At 39.6% G+C, this 15,235-nt stretch overlaps 1 protein-coding gene across 6 annotated transcripts in view; it reads right to left on the bottom strand.

Annotated features, from left to right (window-relative positions):
- MYLK (myosin light chain kinase) overlaps positions 1-15,235 on the bottom strand; it is a 1,681,938-nt gene that overhangs the window by 312,009 nt on the left and 1,354,694 nt on the right. For all 6 annotated transcript variants that reach the window (XM_069224656.1, XM_069224654.1, XM_069224658.1 and 3 more), the window contains 2 exons: positions 14,726-14,776; positions 11,337-11,467 (listed from right to left, as the gene is read on the bottom strand). In XM_069224656.1, the coding sequence (XP_069080757.1) occupies positions 11,337-11,467; positions 14,726-14,776 (182 nt within the window). The remainder of the gene's footprint in view (positions 1-11,336; positions 11,468-14,725; positions 14,777-15,235) is intronic.

The raw sequence follows: 15,235 nt of genomic DNA, 5'->3' as shown, positions 1-15,235 counted from the left end.
CCCCCTCCAGTCATGACTTCCATCTGCAGGTCTGACTTATTTGCTATGGACAGTGTGGCTAGACTGTGTGGGCGTGTATGCCTGATGTGCTGGCAATGCTGTAAGATATATGCCAACTGTTTCCAGTAAAAGTGAGAGGAGAAGGATTCTTTCGGGGAATGTAGAGATGCACGTGTGGAAAGGAAAACAGACCTCCATCTCTAAATTCACTTTCACAAACTGCATTTTGTGACACGTCCCTTAAAGTGAAAGGGGCCACACTAACAACAAATTTGGCACATAACTAAAGGGGCATTGTGGGGGTGGGGGGTTACCAAAAGATAAGCACAGTGGAAGCTATCCTTTACAGACAGCTTCCACCTTCTGAATGATTAGTTACTGACAATCGTAGATGGTTTTGCGGCAATCATTTGAGACCCGGGTGGTTGCCATCAATTGACACATCCTTATGTGAGTTTCAAAGAGATAATGGAATGCTCCACTGCTGTCCCTTTTAATGGAATACTCTACTGCTGTCCCCTTTTCCTTGAGTTGATAAGAAGAACTCAAAATGGATTCGCTGTAAGTCATAATAACACCTGTAAGTTGAAATTTAGTTTGAGACAATGCGCTTTTGTTTTTTGCCCTCACAAAGCGTGTCACTTTACACAGTGCATGATTTGGGGGATGGAGAAACATTTTGATTTGATGTGTTCCTTGAATATGGTACGTGAGACCATTCGAGATCAGTCAACTTCTTCCTTCACCAATCAACCTTATCTATTAAACCAAAGCCTCGGATGCCCCACCACCTACAGACACTCTATGGTGTAGCACCATTCAAACTTTTTTGGGTAAAAGCAAGTGAGTGAAGTTTCTGAAATGCACCTATCCACCCAAGCATCCTACCTACAATCCGCTATCTTATTACCACTATTTCTTAACTCTCTTAGTGGCTTTCCCATGTCCTTGTTCTCAACTAGTACCCCACCTATATTTGGGAAGTGTCATGAAGTAACATCTTACGCAAGCAGGGCTATATATAAAACCAATAAATCAAATAAGTACAATAAAATAAATAGCAGTATTGAAATTTGTACTCCTTACTCTATTCTAGTTCCATTTCTTTGTGAAATAAGATATTAAGACAAAAAAGGCTTTCTCGGTGTGTTTTATGTTTGTCAAAGGAAATTATGGAGCGTGCATCATTTTTAATTTTTATGACTTTAATTCTTTAAAAGATGATGTACACTTTTAGAGAAAAGTTTTTCAATAGAGCATTTACCGTACAGTAGTTCCATTCAAGGATAATTTAGTAACTTAGTTACAAACTCTACTTAAAGTCTAAAGGCATTAAATACAAAACACCTTGCAATCACAATTAGCACAAATGAGTGTGCAAATGGAAAGCATCTTTTCATGAAGTGCGGAGGAGTGCCAAGCCTGAAAAGAGCTAAAGTGCAAAGTTAGCAAATATTTGCACTGAGACAAATTTTGCCAAAAGTGAAAAGTTAGTAATGACTGCAAAACCACTTTGTGAATCTCTATTGGAATGTACAAAAAAAGCAAAGTTAGAGTAAAAAGTTAAATATAGAAAAGGTTTCACCCAGCTAATATAGATGCAAACTATAAAAGGAGGCCCTTGTTAGTTTGGATATGCACAGAGAGACTGGGCACACTGGAGTGTTTAGCATATCACTGCAACACCCCACAATTGTGTTGCAAGTGATGTTCAGATCATTTGTCATCCAAAGCGCCTGTTTGCCAAAACACAAACACATTGCCCACTGCATTAATATTACTGGGGTGAGAATTGATTTGGCACTCATTGGCATCAATGTTGCAAATGCTGTGATGGAGACCTGCATATGGCAGCAGACCTCTATCCCTGTATTCACATTTACAAAATTGTTGTTTAATTAATATTAATTGGGAGGGTGGTTTGTGATTCTTGGACTATGACCTTTGCACTGTAAAGACTTTTGACATCCCTCAGCTTTAGAATGGGAGACTTGCTACAGCTCATTGCAAATTCTACAATTTTAAGTTCAATTACAAGTTATTTTCCTGCAACCAGCCCTTTTTCAGCGCTTTGTCCAAATTATATAGCACTTCATGATGTGTTTCTGTCTTATTTAAGTGCTATGCATAGTAAGTATTATAAATACACAAAATATTGGCACTCAATTTATTGTGCCTGATGGAAGGCTGATTCAACCTTACCAGAATGTGAACACATGACCTGCAGATCATGTGTTAAAGGTGATAACTGTTTAACTCCTTGAACCATCCTTCCAACCTGTACAGTATAAATCTTTGTACAATACTATGAAGTCACTGTGAACTAATCATATAAGAAAGCTTCACTGCTTTAAATGCAGTGATCCTTTCACAGGGAATGATCTCTCCCACCCATGAACATCCACCCTAAAGTAAATACATTGGTAGATACATGATAAATATCTAAATATGCATTAAAACAAGGCCCAACGATTACTCAGAAGAAATGTTGATCACATTGGGAACACACAGCAACAAATAATGTTTTCCCTACCATCCTGAACCCTTATTCAACTCAATAGATAAAACATTCATGCATTCTGTTCTACCCTTATTCCAGTTATGGTAAGTTCTCTAAAGGAACACATGCAATTAATTCCCTATGCGCACAGAGGGACACTACCTGTAACTGCATTGAGTTGCATACCCTGCCACAGCTCAGACCGAGAAGTGATTGATTTTTTGTTTGATTTATTTTTTTTACTCAATTGATCCATCTTTTATGACAAAACTCTTGATGACTGAAAAGATTATTTTAAATCTACAACATCACCGACCAGTGGAAAAGATGAAAAGTTCAAGAATGTTCTTTCATTTTCAGAAAAAAGGATAGATTGTGATTTGCATGTAGTCCTAATCAAAATCAGTTTTATCTATAAAACAATAATAAAGCACTCCTTGTACTGTAGTCATTCAATTTACATACAGTATTTCACAAAAACAAATCGGATAAAAACAAGTATCACATGCATGTGGAAACGTGTATTATGTTCAGTATGCTTCATGTGTGCTGTAGCAGTTCAAACCCTGAAGACAACCGTTCTGACACGGTAGTCTGTAATAATAGAGACGTTATAGTTCCTTTAATGTGGTATCATCAACTTTAATGCCGTCATATTCATATGCCAACATCTCCCTATCATAATGATCTCAATATGCTCCTTAAAAATGGGAAGTTTTAGAGTACTGAGCTGATGTGGGGTACTGGGGAACATATTCTAAGTTCCTTCCTTGCATAAAGGCATTGAACAGTATTTCCAACTAACTCAAGAGTCATCTTATAGCACTAGGATAGACTATTGCAACATAGGAAATGTTTACAAATTAGCTCACTCACTGCCCTTTTCAGTATCACAAAGAACAGAGTTGTTAAGCCTATTTGTTAATTTTAGCCATTTGTTCATTTGCATCTTATGGATATGTACATTGGTTGCAAAGGCAGTGTTTTGAAATTTCTTAAAATCAGCTATTTTTAGGAATTCACAAAGTTCTTGGTATAAGAGGCCCTAAAAGTGTAGGTTTTAATTTTATTTGTGACAAAGAAATTTCGGGGATAAAACAAAATGTTAATGTGCTGTGGATTAACATTTTACAGCGCTGACGTTCCATATGTATTATTATGGTTGTACTGAGATTGTGCCAACAAATACGTTTTAAGTTCCATCAATTTTTAATTTACCAACCTAAATTGATGTTTGCTGCAAGGAACTCCTTAGCCACGTTTGGTGCCTGTAAGTTTATAATTAAGCCATTTTACATTTGCAAGTCTAGCCAGAACCACAAACAGTGACTTCCTTGTTCTTATTTATGTTGCAAATTTAGAGAGGCTGTTCTCCAGATTTAATTAAGAAAATACACTGACATTTATTTTTAATTACTCCCATCAAAAGGTCAACTTTGCAGCCCAAGTTCATAAAAATAGAAGGGCTGTTTAAAATATATTGTTTTAAATGTTGCAAGAAAACAGTTATTTATTTTGGAGGGGAAAAAAAGCCAAAACGTTTCATTAAATACATTTGCTGTTACAAGATTCTCTTAGAACCTATTTTGAAATCATTAAGAAAAATCTCAGGCTAGGCCAAACATGGATATTATATATGAATAGATGCATACATTGTGTGCATTAAATTAACTAGTGCATTTGCATAATACAAAAGGAAAATTTAGATTTTTTTTTATCTGTTCGCATGTGTGCAACTGAACAGAATGAGGGGCATATTTTATTTATGTGTCAGGTACCGCAGGGCAGGCAGCAAGTCACCATGCTGTGCTGCCCTTCGTCACAGGAAAAGGGCAGGAATGTGCTGTATTTTTCCAATATGGCACATATCTGAGGAATAAACAAGGCAAAATAAAGATATTTCTCCTCGTTACACCTCTCCTGGGTAGGCGTAAACTTTTGGCACATTCCCATGTTTACAAGCCCTTGCAAATCTGGAAAAGCGTCAAAATCCATGGAAGAAGAGTTGGAACACCCACTGCAATGTCCACAGAACACCTACACAGGGCAGAGTAAGACAATGCAGCGATTTGCCCTGCATTGCCTTACCCATAATTTTGAAGCTATTCAAAGCCGAGCAAAATGAAGGAACAATTTCATGCAGTAGAATTACACAGTGGTGACTCTTCAAATATATAGCTTGCAGGCCACTGTTTATGGCGAACAGTGACAATTTATTTTCATTGGGTATTGACAGTTAATCTTAATAGTTTGTACATGTTTTAAGTAATGGGTGCTCTGAATGAATATAAAATGTTATTCAGAAGTTTTATAAAATGTTAGCGAGATTGCTAAAAATAAGGAACAAAAATAAATCATTTTTTCATTACCAATTAATTGATATTATCATTTATAATTGAAAGCTTTAAAAAGCTTTTGCAATTTTCAGAATATTGTGTTGAAGAACAAAAAATGTAATCTACACTTATCCATTTTTGTGCAGACAGCATAAACATTCAGTTTGAAAACAATGAGCACTGTGTAATTAGCATGCATTCAAAATAATATTTTTTTTAAATCAGAGGTCAAAGTGATTTAAAAAAACAATGCTTCAGCCCTTTATGGAAGTCTGTGAAGTAACTTCAGCAAACTGATTAGGTTATCACAAAAAGTTACATCAATGATTAACATATATTTGAGAAAAAGGAAAGCCTATTGACCAAGTGTGATTGTGTAGTTATCAAGTTTTTACAAATATTTAAGATTAGCACTGTACCTACCCACCCAAATTGATGACTCTTTCAATAGCCTCGCCTTGTGCAAGCTGATACTATTAGCACATGCTGTGACTGTAGGTAAGGTGCACACTTAGCATGCACTTCTATGCTTGGAGTGTCACAGGAGTAGGGGAAAACCTTGCAAACCTCAGCTTTGTCTGAGTTTACTGTTGTTATTTCTGTAAATGGGAGTAATCAAAGGATCATTCTACTGCGTTTGTGCTTTATTGTGAAATATGTACTAGTGCAGCTGCATGTGACTAGGGGAATGCCAGTGCAATGGTCACATCTATGTTTTACTCAGTATTACTGGAAACACACAGTGTCCCCTGTGTGCATGTTGTCCTTCCAACCAACTTCTAGAGATGGTCAGATTCTTGAATGTTTCCAAAAATTATCTCTCATCTGAGTGAAGATTAAATGTGCGTTTGTCTAATGAGTTAATATTTAGCTGGTTTCAACATTTTACATTTGGGTGGGCAATGCAGGGGGCTGTGAAGGGAATATTTCTTAGCTGTTCTGCATCACTAATTCAGCTGGACACTATCACTGTTTTTGTGATCAATGGAATTCCCTCCTGCTTTTGTATCACACTTTGGGAAGGGGGAGGTCCTCTTCTGCGTAATTCTAAAAAGGAATTAGTTCTCAGTATTTCTCAACAAAAGTTGGAGATTCTCAAATGGTTGGAACTGACTAAGGATTTGTGTCCGAGTAAGTCCTATTTCCATTTCAGCAGAGTTGGGATTTATGCTATAGACCTTATGGAACCTGTTGTCTTCTGTCTGTTGTTCCACAGTCTGAGTAGTGTCCACGCTGCATCTTCCTTGCATCTATATAACGTAGGGCTGCCAATTACGTTTCTTCCTAGAATTAACTGAATATTGATGTACTCCCCTCTGTGTAATCTCTAAAAGAAACCTTTCATTTGACCTGATTGTTCTCGTTCAAATTTAGTAAATTAACTATACCATTTTATTTGCTTTCAGTGTAATGTAACTATTTGAATTCAAGGACATTCAACAATCTTTCGTAACCAATCACAGATATAACATGATTTATTTAGAACTGTCAGTGATGCAATCTTAGGTATCAATGCCATAACGGTAAAAATATATATTTTTTATATCGTTTATGTAGATTTTTGGTGCAAAGGCTCTGTCTAATGTAAACTAGCTCACTTAGACCATTTTGAAAAAAGCTGTACATTTCTCTGTCCTTTGTCAAAAAATACAGCAAACATGGGAAAGCAAAATACTGTATTTCAATGCAAAAACGTATTTGGAAAGTAACAGATATAAGGTATTTGTACTATTTTTTATAGTAATGACAGATCACAAATCAGTGCATGCGAATTGCACGTTAATTGGTTTGTAAACCATTTTACGTCATGCAATTTAAATGATGTACCCATCATTCAGATCACAAGAAGTTATTATGACCGGAGGTTTCAAAACCTGAACCATCATGAATATTAACGATGCAAGATATAGTTTGCTAAGACCTGCAAATCTATGGATTGAGGGCATACCCCCATTCGCCTTCCATGCATTGAAACATCTTTTTTTGAATATGCCTCTGTCCTTTTTATGGACAAGTGCAGCTTCTATTTTAAAAAGAAACTTTGGAGCCCAAGTTCATACAGCTGAAGGTTTCTAATCAAAGAAGGCTTTGAAGGGAGAGTATTGTTTCTGTGGGCCACTGTTTGTCACCAGGAGGGCAACTCCTATGATTTCCAAAAAGGAAACTATCCTACTTGTACAATGTATCCTTTGTGAAGCTGTTACAACCCCAGCTACAGTGCCAGTTACTGATTAATGGTTTGTGACTGCAATTGTGGTCACAAACCAAAGACACATACCATTGAAACTTTCAAATAGGAGTAGGACATTTCTTTAATGTCCACTCCTATTTTCTATTCATAATGGGTCTCAAGAGCCAATTTGCAAGTTGAAAGAGAGTCAAAAACATTTTTTGAACTACAAAGGAGTTTTTGTACATAACACAACAATGTTTGGTGGACGCAAAAAAATGTGAATTTGGAATCCAAAGCATTGCAACCACAAAATATTTTTGTACATCAAGTCCATATTGTTGTGCCATAGCCAGAGACGTTTTAAGGCATGGGCAAAGTGGCAATTGCCCAGGGCCCTCACCTTCAATCAATCAATTGAGAGCTTGTATAATGCAATACTCACCCATAGGGTCTCAAGGCGCTGAGAGATGACCTCAGAGATCAGTCGAAGAGCCATGTCTTGAGATCCTCCCGGAACTGAGGCAGCGATGGTGACAGTGTGAGGTACGGTGGTAAGGAGTTCCAGCCTTTTGCTGCCAGGTTTGGAAAAGATCTTCCTCCAGCCAAGGTCTTCTTTATTCCAGGTACGTTGGCAAGTGACTGTTGGGACGGGTGGAGAGGTCTGAGAGGGGAGTACCAGTTGATGCAGTTGTTGAGGTAGTTGGGTCCGTAGGCATGTATGAGGAGTTTGAAGTTGATCCTCAACGGTGAGCCAGTGGAGGTTCTTGAGGTGTTCTGTGATGTGTTCTTGGCAGATGATGTCTAGGACAAGTCTGGCGGTGATGTTCTGAATCTGTTGCAGCTTGTTTAGGTTCTTCCTGAAGGTTCCAGCATAGAGGGCACTGCCGTAGTCAAGTCTGCTTGTGAGAAGGGTGTGTGTCACGGTTTTCCGGCTGTTGGTTGTTATCCTGCCTGGTCATGGTGAGCACTGAGTCGAGGATAACGCCAAGGTTACCTGTGTGGTCTGTAGGAGTCGGGGGTTGCCTAGTGTTGAGGGTCACCAGGAGTTGTCCCAGGCCAACAGTGACGGTCCCAGGGCTAGGATCTCTGTTTTGTCCAAATTCAGCTTGAGGCAGCTTTCCCTCATTCAGGTGGCTACTGCTTCCATTCCATCTCTGAAATTCTTCCTGGCTGTTGATGGGTTCTAGGTCAGGAAGAGGATCAGCTGGTTGTCATCAGCGCAGGAGATGATATTCATCCCTTAGTTCCTGATAATGGGGGCAGGTGGGATCATGTAGATGTTGAACAGTGTGAGGCTCAGCAATGATCCTTGGGGTATTCCGCAGCTGATGTCGGTGGGTTCTGACCGGTGGGGCAGGAGCCTGACTTTCTGTGTTCTGCCTGTCAGGAAGGAGGAAATCCATTGAAGGGCCTTGCCTTGTATGCCTGCTGCGTTGAGTCTGGAGCATAGGGTACGGTTAGATACTGTATCGACGTTGGCTGGGAGATCAAGTAGGATGAGAGCTGCTGTCTGTTCTTGTTCGAGGAGGGAGCAAATGTCATCTGTGACTGCGAGCAGGGCAGTTTAATTACTGTGGTTGGTTCTGAATCCTGATTGAGAGATGTCCAGGATGTTGTTGTCCTCGATGTATTGGCGTAGCTGAGTGTTGAATGCATTTGCAGCTGTGGGTTTCTTTAGAAGACGCCACTCTCGGCGTGCTTCCAGTCTTAAGGATAGGTTGCTGATTCTAGGGGGCAGTTGATGGTCTTGCAAAGTTCTGTTGCGATCGCAACGCTGGCCTTGTTGAAAATGTAGTGTGTGCAGGGGTCGGTCGGGGCTCCAGAGTGGGTGCTGCTCATGGTGGAGAGGGTGCCGCCGGTCGTGAGGAGGTCCAGGTGTGCAGGTGTCGAATGGGTCCAGCTGATCCTGCAGGGGTGTTGTTGGTGGGTTCAAAGACTCTTGGGGTCCGAAACTATTCTAAATGTCCTTAATCTTCCTGTGGAAGAAGGTGGCCAGTCTGTCACAGAGCTCCTGAGATGGAGGGATGTCAGTGGTTTCGGCTTGTGGCTTGGCAAATTCTTTGATGACGTTGAAAGGTTCTTTAGTGTTGTGAGAGGTAGAGTTAATGCAGTCCTGCAGGGCATGCTTCCTGGTGGACCTGATCAGGCTGTGGTGGGATCGTGTGGTGGCATTGAAGGTTGTGAGGTTTTGATGGGACTTGCTGTTTCTCCACTTCTTCTCCAGTCTCCTGCATGAGCGATTTGATTCCTGGAGTGCGGGGTGAACCAGCTGGCTTTTTTTGGGGAGTGTTTCTCTGTGGTCTTTTGGAGAGGGGCCAGGGTGTCGGCGCAGTTGGTGATCCAATTACAGAGGTTCCGGTCTGAGGTGTTGGCATATGTTGTGTCAGGGGGAGGAGAGTTGCTCTTCTGAAATCTGGTTCCATTTACTGTAGGCGGGGCGTGTTGAGTGGGTGTGCACTTTGGGCATGGAGATGGAAAAATGGATGGGATGCAGTGGTAGTCGGTCCAGTTTAGCGGGGTCGAATCACTGATGGTGAAGTTGCTGCTGGTGAAGAAAATGGGGTAGAGTGTGTGTCTGGCGGTGTGTGTTGGTAAAGTAACCAGTTGCTTGAGAGTGATTGTGTCCAGGTTCTTTAGTAGGGTTGAGGTGTTGTGGTCGATGTGATCGTAGAAATGGAAATTGAGGTTGCCTAGGAGAAGGTAGTTGCTGGAGGTGAGTTGCATGGGGGGACTATGAGGTTGACAATGGCATTCTCCAGGTGGTCTGTAGATGAGGGTGCCGCAGGTGGTGATCATTGGGGTGGTGTGCAGATATAAGTGCAAGTGCTCCTTGATGGGGGTGAATTCCTGTTTGTCAGAGGGTAGTCATGTGGGCGATGGCTTTGCCGCCTCCTGGTCTGGTCCTTGCGTAGCAGATTGTAGTGTCTGGGCATGGCAATGGACCAGAAGTTGTGTTAGTCCATGTCTCGGTGAAGAAGGCGATGTCAGGACGGGTGGTGTCTATCAGGTCCCAAATTTCCACGGTGTGTTTGTGCAGGAAAGCGGATGTTAAGGAGGATGCATTTCACGTGGACCGGAGATGATTCTGGTGTTGTGAGGATTGGCGTTTGACGTGAAGAGAAAGTGAGGCGGCAATGGCGACAGGAGGAGGGTCTGTGACTGTCATTGGGAGAGGCAGGGTGACAGTTGCTCCAGCATCCAGGGCTCAGAGTGCGGAGGGTCTTAGTGTTGTATCTATGGGTGGTGGAAGATCCAGGGTCCGTAGCACTGGGTGCAGTCTAGGCGTGGATGGGTGCAGACGGGCTTCTTTTAGCACGTTCAGCGCGCCCGCTGTGCACCACCAACTTTAAGAAGGGGAGGGAGGATTGGTCAGCTGGGAGGTGGGAGGGCAGGAAGCGCTACGAGGGTGGAGGTGGGCCACGGGGCTGCAGTGTCAGGGAAAGCGCAGGAGCAAATGAGCGAAAAGGAGAGTGAAAGAGAGAAAAAGAGAGAACCAGGAAAAAGAGGCAAATTAAAGCAAGAGAATGAAAAAAGATAAAAAGCAGACAGACCTGACAGACGCTGATTGCCACTAGACCATCAGGGATGAGGTGCAGGCGGGTGCCTGAGGGTGGAGGCGGGCCTCGAACCGTCAGGCTCTGTGAAGAGACAAGAAGCAGCAGTGGCCACGTAGGGGGAGCAACGGACGCTCCCAAGAGCCCCCTGAAAAAGTGAATGTTCTCTCTATTTGATCTCTGCCTATTCTTTTTCTATCTTTCTCCCTACTTCTACCTTAAACTCTTTCTGTCTATGTAGTGTCATCTTAAGGACATATTTCAACAGTTTTTGTGTGACCCTGTAAATGTTTAACATAATCTAGTATTGTTTGGCATCATGCAGGCTTGAATTAGCAGAAAATGGGTAATACAATTCAAAGATGTTCCCTGTTGAAGCTCCAAAATAACCAGCCACAATGCTACATTGTTTATTCTGCTAAAGATTCATAAATACTAACTTAGATGATATACACAGGGGTTGTCAAATATGTAAATAAGGGTTGTTTGTTCTGCTTCTTTGAAACAATCCCCACAATTGTTCAAATTGTATTAAAATCCAGAGTTACGTGCTGTATAGTTTAAAAATAGCAATCAGTGGAGAAAATCATCTTACATCTAAATATTCCAGACATTGTGTAAATCTCTACTTCAGAAGGTTTACCTCACATTATCAAAACGAACTATTCCTTTTATTTTTGATGTAATATCTTTTCAGAACTAGTTCATGCCCTTGAAATTATATCGTTATATTTCACAGGTATGGAAATGGCAGATTTGTTTTATAAGTATACCTGTTTTCGAAATCTCATCCAGGAAAATGTAAGGGGTGGTGTTCCTGATGCTTTACACAGTAGCTCGATGGATTCGCCAGCTCTAATTTTTCTATCTTCTGCTGCAAATTGAAGGATCTGGGGTGGGAGAGCTGTTTAAAGAAACAGAATTTGAGAAGTATTTCAGTCATTAGCAGACTTTCAATAATCTAGCTAACAGAAGCTCATTTCACACATTTCACGATTACTGAAACATCTACATCTTGGGAAATGCTGATACTTACTATATGGGGGTGTCATATTTGCATTTTGGTATAGCACAGAGTTCAACAATTACTCTGTTGTTTCTACATTTGACTCCTTGGCAGGCACCCTACACAGTGTAAATTATGGGGATGGGACAGAGGGAACATACAAGGACAATTGCTCACCCCATAATCACACTTTTTTGCATGAATATTTATTGTGTTCAGAACAAATAAAGACAGAGAAAAAACAAAAATCAAGCTTGTGAAATACACGACTATATACCGGAGTCATTTCACAAATTGGCATGCAATATTCACAGTATTTATTAAAAAATAGAGCACATGCCAGCGCCTTAGGCAATCATGTAGGAATAATGACAACAAAAGTGATACCCACAAGCTGCTCATCATGATAAAATCAGATGAAGATACTTTAGAATATAGTTCTAGTGAGACCCACATTGAGGCTATATTAGTGGTGCATGGTGAGATGTGGTGAATAAGGGAAATGTATGATATTGTGTAGCATGATATGTTACTGGATAGCATGGATAGATATGGAATGAGAATCTGTGATTTGCTGTGGTATGAATGTATGTCCAAAAGTTTGAAAGGATCTTTTATGGTGGTCAAAGATTAGCATGTGATGTGCTGTTATATGGTGTGGCACATGCTTTCAGAATATCGTCTGACATACATATTAGGTCCTAAATATAATTCACAAAAATATCAGCTTAATGAAGTTAGTAATAGTAAATCTACGCACTTTTTAAAAGTATATTTCAGGGACAATATTTGTATCAGATGGTATTTATATGCATGACGTTCCGTAAAATAATAGCAGCATATTGTTTCTTAGTGTTCAATGATGTAAAGTGTTGGTCTCAGTTGCATGTTTTCATTTGATTGTTGCATTACTTGACAAACTGTAGGGTGATGTAGTCAAGTGATGGTAACAGTTGTGTTGAGGTGATGGTTAATATTGGGTGCTGTGCTGTGATGTGTTCTGGTTCATTTTGTTGATGTTGTTTAGGACAGTAAGTTGTAGTAAGAAATGGGATGCTATTGAGTGGTATGGTGGTGAATAGGGTAGTGTGGCATGTGGTGGTTTAGTCTAGTGTAGTGTGGGTTGTAAGGTTTGGTATTTTGCACAGCCGGCTGATATGGAGCATTATATGAGTGACCGCTATAAGCTGTTGTCTGTTACATTTGAACTTGTATTTATGATATAGTGTAATGTTTTATAGTGTAGCATTGCGATATATTAAGTGGAGCACTGAGGCATGGTCTGATGCAGGGTGGTGGGCATTGCCTTGATGCGGAGAGCTGAGTTAAAAAGTGATGTTATATGTTGTATACCTAAGTTTTTTCAATCCCAGACCTGTTGTAGATGGGCATGCTTTAGTGTGTGAAGAACAGAGGCAATAAGTGAACAAGCTTCGGAGTGATGGGATTTATTAAGGTGTTCTGTAATGGAGTGGTGGTGTGAACTGGAGTTGGATTGAGTGATTTGATGTGCTACAGTGTAGTGTTGTGCCACTTTTTAAGTGAGCATATCACTTGTGTACAAAACAATTTGCGAAATACAAAACATAAAACATAGATCTGTACTGCAGTTCTGTCTCTCAAACAAAAGAGCCACTCACTTTAAAGTAACATTCACACAGTCAGTGCCAAAATCATCTTCAGTAATGTGTGACATGGCTGAGAATGGTTCATACAGAAAATGACTTGCCAAGAGGGATTTTCTGCTTGACCTAGGCTGCTGCTGTTTTTTTGTGAGGCTTATTTGTGCATTTGCGTACTCACTTAAAAAGTGGCACATACTGGCACAAATTACATTTTTCTCTGAAACAATTGCACATTATGTGATGAAAAAAAGCAATTTCTCATACCTCTTTGATATGTTATGGTGTGATGGTCTATGGTTTGTGAATCAGTAGAATACTTTTGGATCTCGATCATGCACCATCGTCTAAACACACCAACATTTTAAAACCTCACCAACACTGCCACCTAGACCATAAAACCACAACAGCACCTAGATCATGTAGGACCGCATACACCCTGACAATAATGTATTTCATTCTATGACTCTTTTAGTTGTTTAATATATAGTTATAATATATGTAGATAAATGTAAAGTGACTATTAAAAAATAAAATATGTAAATGTGTAACCAAGGAGGAGGATCTGTCTCTTTAAAGTTTGACAGTGCACCCTTTTCAAATGGCATTTTTCAATGACTGTTTCTTTCTGTCACATTATGTTGTTGAAAATAATGCACATACCATATAAACATAACTAAGGTTTTATTAGCGATTCAGCATTAGTGATCATTTTCTTTCATCTATGTTTATTACTTTGACATTTCTATTCCTATACTATTATCTCTCACCTGCTATAGTCTGTGTTGTTTATCTTTCATTGTTTATTGTGAAATTTACCATCACTTTTACAGCATCAGTCTATCCCTTGAAGTAAGTTTTATGTTCACTATTAAACATCTAAATGTATTTTAGGAAATAACTATACAAATGTATAGATTTCTATGGGATGTAAAAACAAAATCCCAGTCATGCTACTGCTGGTAGTGTTTTCCTCTTCTTTTGTAAATGTAAAAAAATAAAAGCAATGCTGTACACAATAGAAAAAACTACTGAATTACATATACATTCTATGTGGTTTGTTACATTATATGTGTTATATCAAGTCTCACCTACAAATGGATATATCCAGCAATCATTGAGTTATCTAACAAACATCAGAGGACACCTTTTGACCATGTCAGAGCCCCCAAATATTTTTACTGAATCTACCATTTACTATGACATACAATATGGACTAATTTAACCAGTATAGTAAAGCAGGTGTTCATAGCAACTGTACTTGAGTGCTTCAACGAAGCTGAAATGACAGGTTGAACTGTAAACATGCAGCTATTGGGCAATGTTAATTCATAATACTTAATAAGATTTCATGACCATTTTTAAATTATGTACTGGTTTGTAACCGGTAAGGCTACAAAAGGGGACAAAAAAGCACAGTATTAGGAAAAACATTACAGCTCTTTTGCCTCAGCTTTCCTTGTTTCTGTCCCTTCCAAATACTGCAGAATGCGTATATTTGAAATGAACAAGCAGAAGATTTGCATCCAGTTACCTGCTTTGGGTGGTGTTTTGGGAGGTGGTTTCTTCTTCACTGTAGCTTCGTCTGTAGAAGAGAAAACAAGTGATTAAATTCCATAGTTTCATCATGCTTCAGTTGATAAATGTACACATGTAAATATATGTGTAAATGAAGGCAAAAGCACACTTAAATGTTTGGTAGTCAGTCATTTTACACAGACAATTTCACCTATGGTGTTTCTGCAAAACAATTTAACAGGTTAAGAGGCTATCATCAAAGAGGTAGCACATTAACTGAGCCTAGACACATAGTAGGTTTCTGCTTTATTTTATCCACCTGTATTCATAATTTGCATAGTGATTCCCCTACTTCCATAAAGTTCTAGATTTTGAGATTATTAATCAATTCTATGATTTGAACATTTGAAATATATTTGTAAATACCAATTAACAAAATATTCAAGACTCATTTTTTGGCCCTTTATTGGAATAGATTTATGAACATTTGTGCCTTAGCCCACTCCGACCTATATTTCGAATTCTA

The sequence above is a fragment of the Pleurodeles waltl genome, chromosome 3_1 (genome assembly GCF_031143425.1).
Source record: "Pleurodeles waltl isolate 20211129_DDA chromosome 3_1, aPleWal1.hap1.20221129, whole genome shotgun sequence".
NCBI classification, from domain to species: Eukaryota; Metazoa; Chordata; class Amphibia; order Caudata; family Salamandridae; genus Pleurodeles; species Pleurodeles waltl.
Note: the sequence above shows the minus strand (reverse complement) of the source record. Positions and strands in the feature narration are given on the sequence as shown.